Source organism: Lycorma delicatula, chromosome 2, assembly GCF_047948215.1.
Source record: "Lycorma delicatula isolate Av1 chromosome 2, ASM4794821v1, whole genome shotgun sequence".
In the NCBI taxonomy this organism is placed as follows: Eukaryota; Metazoa; Arthropoda; class Insecta; order Hemiptera; family Fulgoridae; genus Lycorma; species Lycorma delicatula.
Genome location: NC_134456.1, coordinates 107,732,598 through 107,756,099, shown reverse-complemented (window position 1 = coordinate 107,756,099; position 23,502 = coordinate 107,732,598). Strand labels below are relative to the sequence as shown.

General features: G+C 30.1%; 1 protein-coding gene across 2 annotated transcripts in view; it reads right to left on the bottom strand.

Moving 5' to 3' along the window:
• Positions 1-23,502, bottom strand: part of msl-1 (male-specific lethal 1) — a 37,766-nt gene that overhangs the window by 5,842 nt on the left and 8,422 nt on the right. The window contains exons 3-6 of one of the 2 annotated variants that reach the window (XM_075355961.1): positions 18,773-18,903; positions 16,958-17,082; positions 12,118-12,315; positions 3,258-3,352 (exon numbers count right to left, since the gene is read on the bottom strand). In XM_075355961.1, the coding sequence (XP_075212076.1) occupies positions 3,265-3,352; positions 12,118-12,315; positions 16,958-17,082; positions 18,773-18,903 (542 nt within the window). In that variant the 3' untranslated portion in view covers positions 3,258-3,264. The remainder of the gene's footprint in view (positions 1-3,257; positions 3,353-12,117; positions 12,316-16,957; positions 17,083-18,772; positions 18,904-23,502) is intronic. The other variant, XM_075355962.1, reaches the window with a different exon arrangement.

The following is a 23,502-nucleotide window of genomic DNA, read 5'->3' as shown; positions in this document are numbered from 1 at the left end:
CAGTGCAATACATACACTTCAGCAATAATTTTCCTGGCATTAATTCAGTTGGTTTCTGTCTTTGGATCATGTGATTCGCATTTTACAGAACTGTTTCTTTTGTGTACAATATACAATGTCAAAACGGAAGTGCCTTAACAGTTCAGAAAATATTAGTGTTATATATAAAGTTGACAAGGGTGTTAAAAAAAGATATTACACAACAAGAATTTGGAATCCACAAAATTCAGTCAACAATTTTAAAAAATGAGGGCGTGATACTACAAGAACTAGACCAACGTAAAGAAAATCTAGAGAAAAAATTAAAACGTAATGCTTATGATGACATCGATGAAGCTATTCTAGATGGATGATAGTGATGCGCAAAAAAGCTTTTGTTATCCGGAACATTAATTAAAGAAAAAGCCCTGGAATTTGGAACTGCATTAAAATACAAAGATTTCCAGGCCAGCAATGGATGGTTTGAGAAGTTTAAAAATAGAAATTGTGTTATTCTTAAAGTAATTTCGGGGGAAAGTGCAAGTGCCAGCGCCAGTGTAAGCAACTGTGGAACTTGGAAGCAGATTGTTAAAACTGATTTTAGAAGAATATCTGTGAAAAGACATTTTCAATGTGGAAGAGATGGGTTGAAATGAACCTCTATGTAACAAAAACCTCTATTCAATGAATTTTTTCCTTAACAATCCGTAATGTGTTCTTCATAATCATTTAAATATTTTCCTTTAAAAGGAATTTTGATATTTACGATTTTCCACCATGTTAATACAATATTAATAAGATCAGCTATTTCTGCTGAATTAGTAATACTTAAACAAAATTACAATTTTCTATGATTCCTATAGTTATTTTTTCCAAATAAATTGCAAGTCACAATAACCCAGATAAGAACATTAATATGATAAAACCTTTATCTTTTTCATAAAATAAATTATTTTTCAACGTATACAAGGCTTGGCTGATAAATTTTGTACATATAAGCGTAGCATAGGAATGAAATAAAAGTACAATATCTTAGCTACAAAATGCTGTATTTATTTTTAAATATAATTCCCGTGAAATAAAAAATGAATATAAGTACAATATCTTAGCTACAGAATGCTGTATTTTTTTATAAATATAATCCCTGTTTACACTGATACACTTTTTCCAACCTGTGACAAGGTTTTGCATTCAGTCACTGAAAAATTCTGGTGGTCTTTCTTGGATCCAAGTGGCCACAGCTTCCGTCACCTCATTGTTGGTGGTGTAATGATTACCTTTGAGATCCCTCTTGAAATGAGGGAAGAAGTGGAAATCGCACGGAGCCAAATCCTGCCAGTATGGTGGATGCAGGATAGGCTGAAACTTCAGCTTGCAGAGAGCCTCTGTGTAGTGGTGTGCGATGTGTGAGATTGTACACAGTTCAGTCTGTTGCAAGATTATGGGCATAGTGGTCTTTCAAATGTGACATACTCATTATCTGTGGTGTCTTAATATCTCAATGTACTGTTCGGAGTTCATAGTCATCTCATGTTCCAGATACTCAACCACATAAATGTGTTTGATGTCCCAAAACACTGTCAAAAGGAGTTTCTTCACCGAGGCTTGATTTGTGAATTTTTTGGGTTTTGGTGATTTGTAATGTCTGTATTCCATGCCTTTTTTCTTCCAGTTTGTAATGATGTATCCAATTCTCATCCCCTGTCACAATATTGAAAAGCAAGTCGCTTGCTATGGCACAGTAAAACTTCTTCACAACATTCGACATGCTGCTTGTGTTTGTCCATCAGTTTGCGCGGTACCCATCTTTCACAGATTTTATGGTAACCCAAATGCTCGATAATATGGCCTACTTGTTCTTTACATATGTCTAACTGAATAGCGATGTGTTGCAGGACGATTCGCCAGTCACTTTGAAGCAAATCGTCCACCTCCTTTCAATGTTTCTTGTCAGTCACAGAAACTGGTTGTCCACTACGAGGTGCGTCCTCAATTGTTACTTTACCAGCTTCACAATTGGAAAATTTCTACGCCCACTTATTCACAGTACTCCTGTCAACAGTTTCATTACCGTAAACTGCTTTTAAAGAATGAAAAATATTTATAGGATTCACATTTTCTGTTGTTAAAAATTTGATCACTGTACACTGTTTCAATTGTGTTGAAATATTGACTGTACTCAACTCCATTTTAACTGCTATTGAAAACAAATTGGCAAATGAATTTCAACGCATTATCGCAGGTTTGTAGAGCAGAATTTTAGCTATCATGTGCTGCCATGCCCAACTCAATAGTACCTTTTGTCTCTGTGTAGCATGCTAGTGTGCAAAATTTATCAGCCGAGTCTTGTAACTTCTTGAGTACAAGCTTTTTGTTATATTACTAGTTAATTAGAAAATAGTAAATGGAATATCTTATAAATGGTTATAATGATGTTCTGGTTTCCATCTGGTCCCCCAAAAAATTTGACGACAGGGCAGGAAGCTGAGCCTCAATAACTAAGAGCAACGTTTAAAAACAGAAAAGTTGAAAACAGCATTTACTGGTACCATCACGCTGGAGTTCATTTGAGGAATGTTTTAACATTAAATTAATTTTTTTATTTTTGAAAGACTGTTAAAATATGCTTATAATGTGTTTCTAATTTTTTTCAATATTTTAATAATATCTAATATCAAAGTACAGGAAAAATTGAAAAATTAAGGCTGGGCAACTTATCAAATAAAAGCGTATTTAAGGGGTAAACAACAATTTTCTGGTTATTTTATTTAAAAAAGGAATTAATGTTTTTAAGATAAAAAATTCATAACTTTTTTTTACCCAGCATGTTATAAATGAGCAATAAAAGAAAAATAAAAATAGTTATTAATTTTCATTTTTAATGAATTCTTTCAGAGATTCAGGTATAATTTTTCATGGTTTCTCATATATAAAATAAAAGAGCATCACTTAAAAAAAGCTACATGTATTGCAAGTAGTAGTAATGAATTTAAACCGTGTACATATTCTGAACTAATGCATTAAAGAAAAGTATGAACAAGACACAGATTCAAACACATGAGGGATTGAGTACTATGAGAAGCGCAATAGAAAAAATTAGATGAGCTGGTTTGGGTATGTAAAGAGGACACAAAATGATAGGGATCAAAAGATTACATAAAAAATGAGGAAAAAGGGGATAACAACTATGAGGAAAATTGCAAAGAAGATGGCTAGAAAATGTCAAATAGGACAAAGATATAATATAAGACTATAGACATACATAACTGAATACTTACTTAACATTCACCTCTTCCTTTTAGTTAATTGCACAGAACGTAATCTTGAAGATAGTGATTCCTTGTCAGTACTCAGCCAAGGTAAGGAAAATTCACTGTAAAAAATGGCATTTCTATTACCATAATACCTATATTTTACCTTTATTAATCAAATGTTTAAAGTTTGTGTCTGCAGCTTGAAATGTGCTGTTTTAAATGTTTTCTTTTACAATCTTTATCACATGAAATCTTTTCTATCATCTTTAGAGTTTTTGTCTGTCTGTTATTCCTCAAATTACGAACTGCTAAAACGATTTATGTGAAATCCCATACCACTGGAAATGCTTTTTATTATAGCAATACAGCATTTAAAAATATCCCCAGGACAGAACTCCTGTCTTACGTCAATAATTCTTGAATTTTACAGTTCATTTTGTAATTCATCAAAAACTTTGCAAGGACAAGAATTAATGGACATGCCCTTTATAACAACTTTTGTCTAAAACATTTTTTTCAATCTTGAACTGGGGTTCTACTCTTCTTTACATCATAAATACGTTTCAGCCATTCTATTCCTTAGTTGCATAATGGCAGAGTAGAAAAAAAAAATTAAAATTCATACCATTTTAAAAATGCTTATCTAAACATTACTTGATTTTTTATTTATCAGGGACTATAACAATATCAAAAAATAGTTCTGTCAAATATTATTTATAATGTACTTTTGCATATTCTCATATAATATGGACCTCTAAATTTTAGTAATTAAAAACAAAGTGAGAAATTTGAATTAATAGATTTACTATGTTCTGCTTTATTTATCACCACATTAAGCATACAAAACATTAAAATTAAATACACTCATCAATAACTAATTATTTTTTATTTATTTTTCATAATTTTTGTTTTTAAACTTGTTTGTACCCAAATTTTCAACACCACCAGATTTATCAATTTAATCCAACAACTGAAAATAACCCTTTTTCTTATTCGACCTTAGATATGCTAAACATATAAGTGAAAAATTCCACACCCTTGCTGGGAATAATAACTCCACAACCAGCAAGGGTTTCATTATTTCAAATGGTCCACCTCTGTCCATCCAAATCAAGATATAAAATATTTCTTTAACTCTTTACCACTGACCCTTTAGATATTCTATTTCATGCTATTTTCTTCCCAGAGACAAATTCAGTTTACCTCACTTACTTTTTTATTTTAATTTTACCTGTTGAAATAATCATGACCATTATTTATCATGATGATTAAGGCACAGAACTATCACAATAAAAACTGACAGGGAGGAATTTATAACAAACGCAATTGTCAACATATTCTATGACAAAATAAAAGAATTTTCAGAGGATTTAGAGTTTGGTGATTACAGATAACAAGAGTAGCAGGTATTGTATCCTAAATATAATATCTTAGTGGTATAGTGCACATAGATGAAAAATTAAAAGCGCTCATCATTCTGGAATGCTAAGCTATAAAAGCAAAAGAAAGTCAACAACAACCAAAAAAAAAGTAAGAAGACTGAGAAGGGGCAGGATGTAAGAAATATCAGAGGGAAAATGCAAACTAACCAAATAAGTAAAGATGGGAAAAAATACTTTTTTTTCCCATGTAATTTTTGTAATTAACAAGTTAATTACAAAATGAAGACTGAATAGAGAGTGTTATCACACATAAATAATAATAATACTGCTAAATCAACATACCAAGTTAAAACAGCATTCAGAATTTCAACTTCAGAATGAATAGAAGCCAATAAATTTAACGATTTTTGAGTGTACTGAGTTTGGAGTAATAAAAAAAAAAAAAAAACTAAACAGCACATTAGGGCACATTAGGAAAATGCCAACAGAATAAAAAAGAAGGATTTTTTAAATACAGAATTTTAACACTAAAATTAAAAATATAGTCTCCTGGTCTGGATGGAGCCAGTTCATAAATTTTATAAACCTGCACATTTGTAAAAAAACTATTCTAATTCTCATCCAAAAACTGAAAAAGGCTGAAGGGTGAAAGGTCAAGTTATAGGCCATTTTTCTTTACTCTAGTAACTGCTAAAACCATGGAGAAAATGCCAGCACAGGATTTCAATATTAATTAGAAAAGCTACTAAGCAGTGACCCAGCTGTATATCAAGCAAATTTCATTACCATGCATCAAGAAATAAAACTGGTTCAACTATAAAAGATTCATTCAATCAAGGAGAATCAACATTTATCCTTTGCATAAATTGGATTTTATAGTTATTCAAGGCATCCAATGTTGTATAGTGGAAAAATCTGTAAAGTAAGCTGTAAGATTTTGGTACGAATGACAAACGCACCGGGTTGGTATAGTGGTGAATGCGTCTTTCCAAATCAGCTGATTTGGAAGTCGAGAGTTCCAGTGTTCAAGTCCTAGTAAAGGACCTTTATATGGATTTGAATACTAGATTGTGCATACTGATGTTTTTTGGAGGTTGGGTTCTAATTAACCACACAGCTCAGGAATGGTCGAACTGAGACTGTACAAGACTACACTTCATTTGCACTCACATAACATCCTCATTCATCCTCTGATGTAATACCTGAACAGTAATTCCTAGAGGCTAAACAAGAAAAAGAAAGAAAGAAATAAAGGTGTAAATGACAAGCGGTTGTCTAAAGCAATTTCTAAATCAGTGCTAGGTTTGCTCAAAATTAAAAAAAAATAATTGTTTAATTCAACATATAAAATGACAAAGGTTGACTTCTAATGAGTAGTATTTAACCATATAAAGCACGTTATTAACATCTTCATAAATGACTTGCATTATCTACGTGGTTCTAGTTGTTAACCATATTCTACATGTACACATCTTATTGACAAACAGCCAAAAATAGAAGAAAATATATTCAAATATTTTGCAAGTCAGCATAAACATCCATAGAACACTTGATTTTATGAGAATACATACTCTCAACTGTTATTTATGAAAATAAAACTAAGGAAATATACCTAAATATGTTTAGGTGTATAACACAGAAGTTTAAGTAAGAACTACAAATATGCTGGTATTTGGTAATAAACATGTACTGACAACTTTTACACAAAAGGGTCATCAGAGTAAATACTCTGAAAAGGCCTGTTAGGATAACACTGTAAGGAAAATTAATACATGCTATAGACGGATATTTTAATTGTACAAAGAACAGAATAATCCAGAAATAATTATGACGATATCCTAAATAAAAAATATCTAACAACATACATACAAAGTGTGTTCAAAAAGTAATGAGAATTTTTGTTTTTTTTAAAGAATTTTATTTATTCATCTACATTAATATTATCCCCTTCAAAATAGTCCCCATTAGATATTTTACACATATGCAACCATTTTTTCAATCCCCAAAACACTTCTAGAACTTGGTCTTTGGAACAGTGTTTAGCTCTTTCAGTGATTTGCTTTTAATTTTATCTATGCTTGTAAAACGATGGCCCTTTAAGTTTCTATTTATTTTTGGGAATAGAAAAAAGTCACATGGGGCCATGTTTGACGAATATGGCAACTGGGCTATCATTACAGTGTTGTTTTTGGCTAAAAACTGATGAACAAGCAATGAAATGTGAGCAGGTGCATTACCATGATGCAAAAGCCATGAGTTGTTTCGCCACAAATCTGGGCGTTTTTTTTTTTCAGAATGCTTCACGCAAATGATGTTGAATTTGTAGGTAAATACTCCTTATTGATCGTGTGTCCTTGTGGCAAGAACTCATGATGCACTATGCCATTAAAATTGAAGAACACGGTGAGCATAAGCAGTACATTCGATCATACTTGTCAAGCTTTTTTTGGTCTTGGTGATCCAGAATGCTTCCACTGGGACGACTGAACCTTAGTTTTAACATCATATCCATAAACCCATGTTTCATCACCTGTTATGACACGTTTCGGTAGTTCTGCATCATTGTTGACTTCATTTAGTGACTCCTGAGCAACCTCCATTCACTGCTGTTTCTGTTTGAACAACTTTGGAACAAATTTTGCTGTGCTAAAAACACTGAGTATAAATTGATGAAAAATTTTAAATGTGCTCTTCTTATGATGTAAGCACACACTAAGTAAGATTTTTTGAAATTCAGAGTGTAAAGGATTAAAATGGAGTAAGAATGAAATGTACAATTTTTTTTTACTTTCTCGGTAACAAATGAAGACATCAAATTAATTTTTGGTGTATTTAATCTTTATGTGAACATCTAATTCTAGATTTTTGAAATTCTAACGAAAGAGGTAAAGAAAGGTAAAAAGAATTGAATGATTGCAAATTTTCCCCATCCTCACTATACTAAACGAGATACTCATGCAATTTGCATTTGCAAATATTCTTCAGTTTTGAATTTAATATTTTAAGTCGTAAAAGAACATGAATTGTTTTTTACATTTTTGCCATTTTATGCTACTGCTATTGAATCATCTTTATGAGATTTGGTAACATTGTAATGGTAATTTATGTTTGTAATTGATTATGTATTTTGCAAGTGAAACCATGACAGGAAATTAAAAAAACAATTAGTGGGTCCTGCATCAACCAAACTGTTGCTCTATAGAAATTACCACACACCAATGTTTTTATAAATTGAACAGGCTTTAATTTTTATTTATTCTCACTTGCATGAGTTTAATGAATATAGAAGGTTCAGGGGGCAGAACCCACAGACTGGCTAATCATCTCCTGACCACAACAGGAAACACAAATAACCATGTAGCATGGGCAAAGACCCAACTGGGATGCTAGTATATATGCAACTAATTAAGCTGATAACTAAACAAATTTTAAAATGCTTACAAATTTCAAACCATGTCTTTTCTTCAGTATTAACTTACTTCACAATTGAAACCGTTCAGACACTTTATCCAATAGAACACTGAACCAGGATATTAAGTATTTACAGCAAGCCCCACTTCTCCCATTACTTTGCTTTAAATTCTACAGCAAAGCACACTGAGAGAGAACTACTTCCAATTACATTTAGTTCTCTACTCATCCCAACACTGTAGGGGTAAGGGATGAGCAAAGAACTAACTGTAGTTCTCTACTGTCATAATTTTCATCAGTTCTCTCAAAATTAAATTATATGTAAACTTTGTTAGAAATTAAATTTTTTTTAAAACAAAGCTATGGCCATTCAAAAACTTACCCCTTTATGACATTAAAGTAAATCAATGCAATACTGTACTTACATAAATAGAATTAGGCTTGGGTACATGGTTGGTTATTTATAAGTTTATGATTTTTAATTTAAATTGTATGAAAATTTTTTTTTACATGACCTGATCTTCATTATATAAATGTTCACTGTACTGTATATCTATCAAATATAACATATGTAGTATGGCAGTACTACTTTGATGATTTAAAACTGAAACTAAAAACATACGTTTGTAGATAACACAGTGTTTATACAACAATCCAAAGCCTTCAGTTGTCATGGAGTTTTGGTCAAATGAACATTTAATATTGCTTTTTAAAAATAGTGATTCAACTATTGTAACAGAATATAAATTCAGGTGCTGCTTTATAACAAGAAAAAATAGATGACTCCCAACACACCAAGGCATTCTAAACTGGGTAGGAAAGTTTAGATCAACTGCTTCTGCAGTGTTGTTGAAGAGAACTCTGGCAGTTCATTAAATGTTTGCATCCCATAAAATGTGAAGACAGTAAGAGTGGCTCTACAAGAGTCCACAACATTCTGTTAGATATTAACATTCTGTAGCACTATATATGTCAGACAGGAGTATTACACAGATGTCACAAATGGATTTGTCACACAGAAATGGGTTTTTTCACAAAGCTGTTACTCATGATGGATGCACACCACAATTTTTATAATTTAATGTCATATAAGCCCATTTCCTCTAAGCAGGTGAGTCAATAAACAGAATTTAAGATATTGGGCATAGGAAAACCTGCATCTATATTCTTTACATAGTAAGAAAGTAACAATTTGGTATGGAGTAGGTTTATTTAGGATTTTTACCTTTTTCAAGAAAACAGAACAGTAACATCTGAGCATTATGTGACAGTGCTACATGAAAATTTCTTGCCAGTACTAAGAAATCACCATGTTGATTAACACTCATTTTGAATTCAACAAGATGGCGTGACATCTCACATGTCATCAACTCATAATGCAGACTGTTTGAAAATTATTTTCAGGAAAGTCATCTCTAAAAAAGCTTACAGTCTATGAAAATCAACCTCACAGAATACACGAGTTAAAAGAATCAATCACAACTGCAAATTCAACATTAAAAAAGCTAAAGAAGCAAGACTATGGACTCTCTCAAGCAACCTGCATTGCTTGCTGAGCAGTGGAATCCATTTTGGTGATGTTATCACCAAACTTATTAAGTTATATAAAATATTTTTTTACATTTTCTAATTATGTGAGTATTAGTATCTAAATTTGACAATAAATTACAAAGGTTATAAACTTTTATTTAACTTGCTTTGCGTGCTGTTGCATGGCGGAATAGTCAAAATTTTGTCAGCAATATTTAACCTACTTCCAACTGAGATAGTAGGTTAAAATTTTTTATACATGCTTGTTTACAAATAATGGAAATTCAAACACTGTGCAAATGTATGAGACTTCAATGCTGAGTGCTAGTCAACAGTGGTGCTTTCTGCTATGCATGTAAATTAATAGCCTATATAATGTAAAGAAAAATTTTATATGGACAGCTGTCAACTGGTGTCAATGAATCATTGCTCTTAGATTTATGCACAAATGTGCTTGAATCAGTAATTCATTTTGTTACATTATATTTCAGAAGAAATCCATCTACGATTGAATACAATTGTGTAGAGTTACATAATCATTTACACAATATGTTTAAAAGTGATAAATTATCATATTTCCCTGAGAATGGGTCCAAGAAGTTTCATAATAATACACTGTAATTGTGACAGTATTTTTTTTTTTTAGTCTAATTGAGACTAAAAAGTATAAATAAAAAAATTAATTTTTGAATATGCTTTTTTTTAACTGATGAAAAAATTACAAAAAAGTCCTGAAACTATTTGGAAATTATTGAATTGTATTAATTGTTTGGAAAAATTTTCCAATATAAATATATTTGAAGATGCACTAAAAAAGAAAAATAATTTAACACTTTCATGTTAAATCAAGACTAAACATTTATAACAAAATTCTTTCATTAAATTCAAATAACATTTTATATTGATAATGATGATCTATGTTTTCTATTCACGGTAATGAATGTACTTTTATAAGAACATTTATTACATCTCTCAACTACATTTAATTATAATAGTGCATACTGAATGAATTTATTAATTAAATTCCTTTAGATTTTACATCATGAATAATAAAAGCGTAAAATACAATGTAATATAGTGAAGAGTGCCAACCTTTTACCATTCATGATATAAAATCTAAAGGAATTTTGTTAATAAATTCATTCAATATACATAAATGCAGCTGAGAGATATAATAAATAAATGTTCACATAAAAGTACATTCACTAACATGAACAGAAACACATTTATAGATCATTATCAATATAAAATGTTATTTGAAGTAAATCAGAGTTTATTATAAACATTTATTCTTGATTTAATATGAAAGTGAAATTATAGTTCTTTTTTAGTCAATCTTTAAATATATTGGAGAATTATGTACTGGAAAATTTTTCCAAACAATTTATACTTTAATTCAATAATTTTCAAATAGTGAAATTTCAGTACTTTTTTTGGTAATTTTTTAACAAATCTCTAGTTTGGAATCATTAATAATATTCCTTTACATTTTGTGTAGCATTAAAATTTCAATAAACATAAATGAAATTAATATTTATCTGTGTATTTCTCATTTATGGAAAAATGTGACTTTTTATAATACCTAAACTATTATTAATTGATGGATGAAGCCATTACTAGATGAAGATCAATTATAACAAAAGAAAATAAACAAGTAACTTATTTATTTATTCTCTTTTGTTAACCTATTATTGTTAAGTCATGAAAAACAATGCACTACTTAACTTTAGGAAAAATGACACGCATTTGTTTATTATTTACTTAAATATTTAAACTGAAAGTTAAGATACAATAAAAAACTACTCACAAAAATGTACAATAAAAACTTACCCAGTACCAGAACACAATCCTATCAATCATTGTTACAACATAGGCTACTGATACTGTTTAGTATTATAGTATCCCTACTGGCAAAATAATGCATTACAAATTTAAAAATAAAATCAATTACTACAGGCAGATTAAGCATACTTTTTTGCATTATTATTTTTAATGAAAATATAATTTATTATACTTGCATCTTTACTGTTAGTTTTTTACATAAATATTTTCAGAATGAAATATTTCAGACTATAACTTGCAATTTTGTTTCAATAGTATCAAGTAGATTTTTTGTCAATTTTTTTAAATATTTCACAATGATTTCCTCAAGAAGTATTCAATCCATAACAATACCAACTGTCTGTGTTCTTGTAAAAAATTATTTTTAAAATCTTAAATTTAGCCTTGTATTGTGTTAATGAGTAGGATACACTACATTGTTTAATACTGAAGCCAAAAAAGAGGGAAATTTCTGACTGACTGTAATTTGAAAACATGTTTCTAGATTCACGTTCTTAATATATTTTTTCATTATTTTAATCAGAGGAAAGTACCTTTTAAGTTTAACAGGAACTTACTGGAAATCTGTATATAAATAAAATAAAAAATGTAATCATTTGAACTCTTTTTTATTGCTTCAGGAGCAAAAACACACTTTCACATATTCCATTGACATAGATATTAATAGGAATGACAAGTATATATAAAATTAATAATATACAAAAATAACTGGCACTTACGTTGGTTTAAAGTGAGGAAGAGGGCAACCAAAAGCTGAAACAGGTAGCATATCTGTAACTTGAATATATTCTGCCTCATCAGGATGTGGCCAGAAAGTTGTCAATGCTTCTGACTCATCATCTCCTCCATCGCCTTTCCTCTGCCGTTGACGTAAACGTTCTATTTGTCTTTGCTCTCTTATCCTTTGTACATCCCATCTATGAACATATAATAATAAAATAAATACAAATTAAGACACATTATCACTCAATTTCCAAACATAAATTTTTACATTAAACATTTGTTTATAGACAAAAAATTTTAAAAAATCCAACCCTACCATGTTTATTACAAACTACAAATTAGTTGTGATTTTAAATGTTAAACAAGGTTGCCAGTAATATTAAATAAAAAGTTCCTTCACAATGCACTTTTATAATGTTTGTTTAATGAATTTATTAATAATTATGTATTATTATCACTAATAAACAATCAGTGTTGCTAATTAGCAGTGCTTCTTTGCAATTACTACTAGAGTTGTTTTAATATAGTGTATTTAATACTAAGCCTTACTAATGATTGAAAGATTATGAAGAATGAGATAAAAACTGTGACTGCATTTCTAAAAGTTACTCAGAATTTGATTTAACTTGGAATTCTCAGAAGTGAATTAAATAGTCATCCATCAGTCTTTTTTTAACACCATTCTTTTGAAGTTTCATTGTAGAAAACACCTGTTCACATAATAGGTTAAAGCAAACAGTAACTTTCTGGGTATGAGATATCAGATTTAGAGAACTGGATTTTGACAAGGACTAGTAGGACTCTATTTTTGAGACATTAAGAAACAACTGTTGAATGCTACATTGCAACTCGATTAATTCAAGTTATAAGTTTGGTTTCACTGTTTCACATTCCACATTAAAGGCATACTGAAAATATGAAAACCTTTTTCAATAGCACTGAAGTCTTGAAATCTTCATTCAAATTTACCACGGAGTCTTCTCAGGTTATTCATATAGCTCCAAAGTTTTCCTATACATTGATTTTTTCCTTGTAACTTGACAATCAACTTGTTCACATAATTGGAAAGATCTGTGATAGCATTTATCACCAAAAGCCAAAAGCCATACAGTATCTTCAAGTGTTTCACACTCTACAGACCACTGTTCTCATGGAATGATGACAATAATTCACCTTTCACCTGCCATACTCAGTCATCATGTCCTGCACTAAACCACGTAACTTTTGACTAGTACAGTACATCAGACTATTTAGATTGCATGGAGTCAAGAAATTCTCGAAACTGTCTACGAGTAAGCCCTCCAGACTGAATAGCATTAACAAGTTTCACAATGACATCAATAATAGGTTTCAAATCAAAAGAAAGAGTTTAGTCAGGGCATCTTGATGTATGATGCAATATAGATAAAACATTGTTCTCAGGATATTCTTGATTAAAGATCCTAATGAATCCAGATTTTTTCCTGTCGTACTTTGTGCTCCATTTGTCACAATATGCATATGCTAGTTATAGGAATTTTCAAAGATAAAAGTCCTTCCATAGGTTTTTCAGAAATTCATAAAGAATATCTGACCACGTTTTAGTTCCCTTTAACAATTACACGTATGTTAATTCCTCTATAATAGAAGAGTTTTTGTCAACACCTCTTATAAATAAATAGTAAATGTGCAGTATAGTTTACATCAGTGTTTTCATCCATAGTAATTGAGCAGAATTAAAATTGAGCAATCTTTGATTCCAACAGTGATAAATGTTTTTATCTATGGCTTCAATTCTAGAAGTCACTGATCTTCAAGAAAGCTTATAGTTTAAAAATCCTTTATCTTGTGAGGACATAAAATATCATAAACTTCGAGCATGCACAGATTAACAAACTCACCATTAAAGAGTGCTTTGTTACTTTTAGCAATAGTACATGTTACAACATAACCTGCATGTGTAGCTGCTATCTGAGAACTATTTAGTTTCTTAAAAATACTTTACTAACCCAATAATCTTTTGCATACATCTTCTGCTTTTTATCTTTCATCACGGGTCTATAATGGCATTTTTATTCTCAAGTTGCCAGGAGATACTGTATTATTCAGACAGCCAATGGTTTCATTGCAGATAAGAAACGGTGTTCTATCCTTAAAAGCTGTGAAAATGACTTCCAAATCAACTCATTTTTGAAAACATGGCACTCTGAATTGACTTTACTTTTTATAGTTGACACTTAGGGCTGAAATGTTTCACAAATATGCACAATAAAACCAGTAAGCACCTACAACAGGTTTGAATCAAGAAATATGATGTTAGTAGCCAGCTGCAGTAGATGTAATATGGAAAGGGTACAGCAAGGAGGCTCCGTTGCCAGTTTTACTTTGTTACAAAAATGCCAGAAACCAGTGCCTCACTTTCAGATGTTAACGTAACACTCCAATATTATGGATAAGTAAATAAATTAATCTGTGGTTACTAAGCTAAACATAAAGGGAGGAAAGAAGAAAAAATCTAGAATTATTCATTTCCCTTAATTCTTCTTTTCATTTGTCAGATTAAAAATCATGTTCCAGGCCAGATAGAACTTTTCAAGAGGTAGTGCCTGGCATGCAACATAATTTGCCCACTAATGCCTTAGGATGTGATCTATGATATATTCGTTCAATGTTTCTTAACAAATTTTATGTTTATAAATTTAACATTGTTTATCATGAAAACTTAGTAATGTGATATGTCAAATCTGCATGTTCTGTTTCTATGAGGTGACTTACCAAATTAGATTTTGTTGAGTGTACTGTTTGAATATATTCCTAGCAGTGCGGATAACCATGTTTCCAACATATCCAATGTGAGATTTAATGTAATCACTTTAAATTTGTGTAGATTTGAATTATTATGTTTCTCAGTAAATGTGCTTTTTCTTTAATAAATGATTTCATTTAATTTATTTTGTTTATTTTTTGAAAGCAGTTTGATCTTTCCCAAAAATGTTGAGAAAGATCCCAACATTTTGTATGATGTGGTTGTTTCATATATGTTAGTGATGTATTTTTATGTAGTCTATAAACTTGATGATACATATAAGGAATATGACAATGTCTTGTTTATGTAGGAATATGTCATTGATATAAAATCCCAGTATGGTACTCAGTCTGCAAGTTTCTTACTGCAACTGTTTTAAAAACAAACAAATATTTTTCAGATATGAGACTAAAAATGGGCGAACCCACTTGGATAGGCTTTCTTAACAAAACAACTTACTGTACAAGTAAAACAACAATTTTTTATGACTCCTGTTAAGGTTATGATTTCAGTAATGTCTTCTGGAGGTGTGGCTTTGTTTTTTAGAAACTCACTAATGATTTCCAAAATATTTCATATATCATAAACACTCAGAGAATAGAAGTATGCCAAAATGCATTAACTTTGAACTTAAGAGTGACAATGCTAGGAGGGGCAGAAAATTCTCAAATCAAGCCACTAATGATTTCTTGTACGTACTGGTTACTCTGTAAGTTAATGTAGAGAGTGGTTGTATACTTTACACAATAAAATTGTGGAATCGCATAAGCATCCTTAATTTTGTCAACAATGTTTTTATTCTTAATGTGTGGGCTGTTATTCAATATAATGGTTCTGCCCACTTTTCTAGCTACATCAACACTCTGAATAACAATGAAAACATTTATATAATAGTAATAGTTCTCTCTACACAGAAGTAATGAGCAACAAGTACACCTAGCTCATTGGGTTCTAGCTAGCTGTACACCTAACTCGCCTTTTATTCAAAAAGAAATGTACCATGAAAGCTAACAGGTTTTTTCCCGATAAATTTCTGATAAAAATTTACAATTATAAATGGGATTATAAAAATGAAGATATAGAAAATCGTTTAAATTTATAATTTATTTTTATCTCAAAAATTTATCCATATAAAAATAGAAAGTAATATAACGGCTACCCACTGAGAGAGCACATCCCTTTTTTATGTGCTTTGAATTATCCCAAGCAGTGCCTATAAAAATCCAGTACATATTAAATAAATAAAACTATAAGCTTTTATATAATGTAAAATGTATTAGTATAATTACAAAGTGAAAATTTAAACCCCTGAAGAATCATGAAGCAGCAAAAAAGCCTTATTTTACAATGGTTGTATTGGTGTTTATTGACAATTTTAATTATTAATTATATTTAATTAATTTCTGACCGATTGATTATTATTTTATATATTGATTATGTACTATGCAAAAAGAATATTTCTGAAAAAAAAAATCAATCTCTCTAAACTGCATCTTTTATTCAGAATCACACAGAATATTAATTATTTTAAGCATACCTCTGTAGTAATCACTACTCTAAGACCAGAAATTTTATCACTGAATACTGCCCTAAGTATAATTTTCAAGAAGACATGCCTAGTTGAATGACTGATAACAGATACAATTATTTTTTAAGATTCATATTCTTTAGTTTTTTTTTTTTTAGTATAGTTGTTTGCTTCTATTGAATGATCCCGTTGCTTAATAATATTTATAATATTTTAATAATGACCATATACATTCAAAATCATATTGTGATTACACTTGGGTGCTAACTGACAAATAGAAACTTCAAAGTTTCTGTAAAATTTCTGTGAAACTTCCAAGTTAAATATTTATTATCCTCTCAGCATATTTCAAGCTGAATAAAATAATCAGAATGACAATCAATATGGCTGTCTAAAATAAATTATATTCTATATCATATGAAATTATATTTCTAAAAAAATAATACTTTACAAAAAAGCATTTTAGCATAAGACAACAATTAGGTAAAATAAATAAGGTAATGATGATAACACAAAATATTACCTCTTTCTTCTTCTTTCATCAACTTCAAGGCGTGCATGTCTCCTTTCAAAAACATCTTCAGACAAATTCTCTGTTCCTTCCATTGTATAACAGCTAGTAAAGTGTTTTGTCCTCCAACTAGGGACCTGAACAAATTATATGCATTACTTTAATTAAATAAATACAAGAGAATAATGTTAGTAAATTTTTATTTCTGAAAAAAAAAGAAAGTTTTTCACCATATCTTCAGTTAGGATTTTGGGAACTTAAATTATGGATAGAAAAGAAAATGTTCTTTTCTCTACACTGAAAAATTTTCTACTTATTTCAGTTCAAAGCAGTAGCACTAGTTCAAAATGACTGTGCTGAGATTCTGAGATCCAATTACAGGAATTTTAGCATTTGTCTTTTCATAAATACATTTTCTTTCCTATAAAAACGGGTGGTGCGTGGATTTGTTTGTTTGATGTATGTGCTTACATTTTTATTTTAGCTGCTATTGGCGCAGTGCGAACCACGTGGTGTGCCAAGTGGCTGCGTGTAGCACATGAAAGATTCATTTGTACTTCTATATACAAACGATTTATCTAAAATTATGTTTGTGTTTTGGGGACAAAAAAAAGAAAACATTGGGGTTAGAGCTGTTAAAAAATCACAACTCAAGATACAGCTAAAAATGTTCAGGATTCTGAAGCTTTTTGTAGTCAAAGTTTTTGTTATTGTTAGTACACTAAATTCACGAACATTATTTAGTTAGAACAATTGGCAAAAACATTTAACAAAATCATGTGCAATGAAACATAAACTACAAAACATTTTCGCATCAGGCCATAGGCTCACCTTTTTTCTAGAAATTAACTAGAGGTATAATTAACATTAAAAAACTTATAATTAACATTATAAGTGCTATATAATTCCGTAAGTAATGAGTATGGTAATCATTTTTATCATTTAAAATTGTTATAAACATTATCATTTATTTTTCTTAATTTTCAATAAATATGAGTTCTGTCTATAGGCTATCTATTGCTAAATTTATTTGTAGTACATGCTGCACAATACTCTTCTCCAATTCTCACAATATTCTTCAATTAAAGGATAATTGATTAATATTAGTGATTTTTTACCATTTATTTTTTACACTTAACCTGAGGTTAATATATATACATATACATATATATATACATATATAGGCCTATCTATAACATTTTGTGGTTCTAAAATTCTCCAATCAATTTCATTAAAATTTAGATATGCTGTAGCAGTGTATCTAAAACTTTGATGAAGGCTGGTATAGTCGTTCTTGAATTATGCTCAACTTAAGGTCAAAAACGGACCTTTTTCATTTCTCTCCAATGAATTAAATCATGCACTTAGATTAATGTTTTCATGAAAACTATAGCTCCACTTAAGTATAAATCAAATATGCTAAATTGCAGTACATAGTTTTATTAAAAGTACACAATATATTTTACCAAAGCTTTTTTAAATTTTTGTATCCAACTGGTTTACAAGTTTTAAAAATCGATGGAAACAACAAATCAGAAACAGGGAGAAAGGTTCTGGAAAGAACTATTGAATACTGAGCAGTGGGAAGAGATATTCCTTATGTATACAAGGAGTTGACATATAAAATTTTAAGATTCAAATTTCCAAGAGCAATTTTATCAAATAGCTGTGTGATCTTCTAATAAAAGTTAAAGGCAGATATGTCTTCATTTGCTCAAGCAGACATAAATAAATTTTACTTTAATTTTTCATTTGCAATGATAAATTTCAAGCTAAAACAATTCAACTTAAACATATACCTAACAGAATCAAGCATTAAATTAATACCTCTAATACACAACCGTTGACTTTAGGCTCATCTATGTCAAATATGTCATCAGCATCCCCAACAGGTGTGTAATATTGGAAGCCAGTTAATAGAATGCTTTCATCTTTCTTCAGAGTGTTTATATCATCACCTGATAAGTCAAAATAAAATAATAATATAAACACAAGTATTTTATTCTCAGGTCTCTGTATGTATGGTAGAAACATAAAATAAAAAGTAAATAAGCAACATCAATTTCCATCACAACATTTATCATTTCTAAAGTCATCATTAAAAACTACACAAAAAAGCAAGACAGTTTTTCATTAAATAGATAATTGATGGTAAGAGATTATTGAACATGAAACACAAATGGCCAGTCTTATAAATTAATAAAATAATTTCTTTGTAACAACAGTAAAACAGTTGTCTGATTTTGAGTTCAATCATTATCACAGTAACACCACTGGTAAGGGAATTTTTAAATCATAAGGATTATATAAAAAATTCTTGTTAACTCTTTGAAGACCAGTTGATGATTTTTCATCAGGTTCAGTTTTATGCTAATAAGACCAACTGGTGACTTTCATCAATCTCATTTTATGTGAAAAATATGGATTTAGTGAAATTTCATCAGTGTCAAAATGACACTTGTACTGATCACATGTTAGGTTGTCATAGCAGAAAAGGCAGTCTGCCTGATAAAGGTTACGTTTGTTACTGTTTAACTTCGCATATGACATCGCCATTTATATTTGGATGATAAACAAAAATTATGAAATTAATGACTATTTATGTTTATTTTTTGAGAACATTTAATCAAATTTGTTGCGTAATAAGTAAATATTGATCTTTGTTATTGTTTTGGGTTGCCGTGAAATTATAGTTGTTTAGGAGTTAAAAGGAATGCGTTATTTTATTCTTTTAGTTTTCTACAATAATGTACTTATTGGTGTGTTGCATACTACGTAGATGAGCCAAAAACATTATGCGTTTATCATTGTTTTTAGTTGCTTGTGACGTTCATATCATAACATTACAGTTGAAATGTTCAATCTGATAGTGATTTTATGTAGTGATAGATCAAAAAACTCAATTTTACAGTTTGACTAAAATTTATAAATTTCTTGCCAAAAATCATGAAATTTTCAGGTTTAACACAAAACATGGAAATAATTCTAAAAATCGTGTTTTCCATTGTAAAACTGTTTTTTGATTTTAAGTTAAGTGACAACTCACTTTTTAGGGTTTTTTTATTTCTGTTTTTGGGTACTTTTTAATCTTTAGAAAAATTTTTTGAATAAGATATGACCATAAAAAAACAATTTTTATTTTATAGTGCACTGGTTTTCCTACAATTTAAAAAAAAACTGCTAAGAAATATTGGTAATAACATTTTTTACCAAAAGCTTAAAAATAATCTTAACGCACTGTACAATTGATTGACCAACAATAATATAAGCATGAGATTTTTTTAACAATCTCCAAAACGGGTCTGCTCCTCAAAGGGTTAAGGTTTTATAACCTAACAACCATATGATTAATACTAATAATTTCAGATTTCAAAAGAAACAACAGACTTAAAAATATATGCATGCCACTATTAATCTCTCAAGTCATAACAGGTCCTCCAAGAAATGTGTCTTTCATAATTCTGAATTTTGTTCCCTTATTACTTCCAATATCTAAAATATATTAAATGTTACTAATAAAAAAACTGTTATCAGTTTTCTGTCTGGTAATTAAGTTTTTAATAAAAATGCTTAGCCAAACAAAAGATTATTTAGTACTTTAAATTTAATAAATTTTTGTTTAAGTATTTGTAAAAATCTCTTATATGTTAACACAAAAATTTTATAAAAACCAACTGAAAACAAGTTTTGTATATTCTAGACTTCCTTTTAGCAAACTATTTCATAAAATTGTTGTGAATTCTCTTATTGTGATTCACAACTACAGTGGTCATTAGCTACTTGGACATCAGTAAGTAGGGCATTACACAGACTCTTACACATTGTTTAAGTATAGTAACCTATACTATAGGTTACTATTCTAAAATTATTAGAATCAGTCTAATAATTTTAATCTAAGCTGAAACCTCAAGCTTCAAACCCCTAAGTTCAAATTCTCATGCCTTTAGTTTACAGGATGCTGTTCAGAAGATCACATGCCACATACAATTGAACAATTAGTTTACAATGGAGTACTTCTATCTTATACATAAATCTTTTGAACTTTTTTCTAGTAATGAAACTAAAAAATTCATAACATTTAGATCATTAAGATCAACAAGTATTGATAACATGATTCAAATTTTATGAACCCTATGCACGTTTATTCTTTTTTATGGAATTATGTCTTACATTCTCTCAAAGTAATTCATTGTTTAGGAAATGACTTTAAGGTACAAGATTTAGCAAAGGGAAAATCCTGTTATTCATCTTCCTATGGTAGAGAGAGGTCAACAATTGTATATAATAACAATTGCTAGAATATACAAGCAGTTAAAGAATGTAGGAACTTAGTTACTCTCAGTACGTGTTCTTCCTTATAGGCAGACGGCAGATGAGTAGTGGTGGTGGGTAGGTACAGGGCGCAATCTTGTGACTTGGGGATTGGAAACTGTCCCCAAAAATGGAGGATCTTCTTCAGGAAGTCAACTGTATTAGAATACATAAGGCAGTGGAAAATCACTGTATTAATGAACCTAGTGATAATTCCTTACTTTACGTTATGATGCTAGTTTCTTCTGTTAAATATTCTGAAGTTAAAATACTGATTTTAAACTTGATTAGGAACTTGGAATGTCAAAACTTTGTAATAGAGTGGAAAGTTAGGGAATCTCAAGAGAGAAATTAAGATAAATAATATGGATATATTAGAACAAAGAGATACAGTAAGAGGGGCAAGGTGAAATGATATATTTCAGAATATTCTATTTCAGAAGAAAGAAAGGAGAATTGGAATGGCGATAATTATGAGGAATGAAGTAAAAAATACCTTACATAAATGATAGATTAATACTGTTAAAGACTATTTTAGTCTTTAACAGTATTAGTCTATCATTTATGTAAGATATTTTTATTACCAATTTAGTACTTGTATTTACTACAATCTAATATTTGTTACCAATATAGTACAAGTACTTATGCCAATATCAAATTATCGAAATATTGAAGAGATACATGAGAGTATTGAAGCTGTAACAAAATCAGAAGGATCGGTACCAGTAAGGTACTGATGGGAGACTGAAATGCTGTGGCCAGAGAAGGTGAAGAGGTATGTGTGATAGAAAAATTTGGCTTGGGATTACAGACTGGAAGGAAGAACGGATTAGTAGAATGGCTGAAGGAAGAGATAACCGATTTATAACAAACACTTAAATCAAAAACCACAAAAGGAGGAAACATATGCAAAGGAAGAAGTAGGTGGTTATGAAAGAAATAGAGTGAAAGAACCATAGGTAACAGCAGAAGTAATTAAGAAATTTGAAACAAGAGGACAAAATAAGAGTAACAAAGAAGAAAATTAAAGAACAATTCATAACAAATTAAACAATGAGTTAAGGAGGGAAACATAAAAAAAAAAACTAGGGAAATAGGAACACAATGATATTGAGGATCTGGAAAAGAAAGGGCAGTAAGATGTGATGTATAGTTAGATGAAAAATATTATAAGGGATAAATGGAAAGGCAATGGTAAAATGCTATATGAGAAGAAAGAAATAAGAGAAAGCTGGAAGGAATAGTTGGAGGACCTATACATAACAAGAGAGAAACCTGAAGAACTACATATAGAAAAGGAATTGGATAGCTTAAAAGAATAAAGAACTATTGAAATTAAAATGTGAAAAGCAATTAAAGACGAGGAATAAAAATAAACTGGAGTAAAGCTTACTACAGAATTTTATAAAGTTTAAATGATGAAGGTGTGGAAGAAATAGTTAAACTGCGTAATAGGTCATAAAGTACAGGAAAATGGCATTAACATTTTGTGAAAATTGTAATAATATAATATAAATTTCAAAGAAAACTCATACCAGAAAATGTTTAGAACACAGAACAATAAGTTTAAAAGTCCATGTCGCTAAAATATAGTTAAGAGTCCTAAACCGGAGGTTGGTAAACAATGGAAGAGGACAGTTTGGCTTCAGAAAAGGGAAAGGAACCAGCTTTCTGGACTATTAAGGATGGCTGAAGAGACATTTAGAGAGAGGAAGAGGAATGAATCTACGTTTCATGGATTTAGAGGCATTTGACAAGTCAGATGGGAGAAAATTATGGAATTATTAAAGGGAAAAACATAGAATAGAATGACTAATTAAAGGATTATACATGAGACAAGACCTAAACCGACAACGATTGTTAACGTCTATATGCCTACAAGCGCTCATGATGATGATGAGGTAGAGAGTGTATAAGAAGAGATTGATGAAGCAATTTAACATGTAAAAGGAGATGAAAATTTAATAATAGTTGGAGATTGAAATGCAAGCATTGGAAAAGGCAAGGAAGGAAATATAGTGGGTGAATACGGGCTGGGCAAAAGGAATGAAAGAGGGGACCGACTTATAGAGTTTTGCACGAAGTATAATTTAGTAATTGCCAACACCCAATTTAAAAATCATAATAGAAGAATATACACTTGGAAAAAGCCAGGCGATACTGCAAGGTATCAGATAGATTATATCATGGTTAAGCAAAGATTTAGAAATCAACTCGTTGACTGCAAAACTTACCCTGGAGCAGAC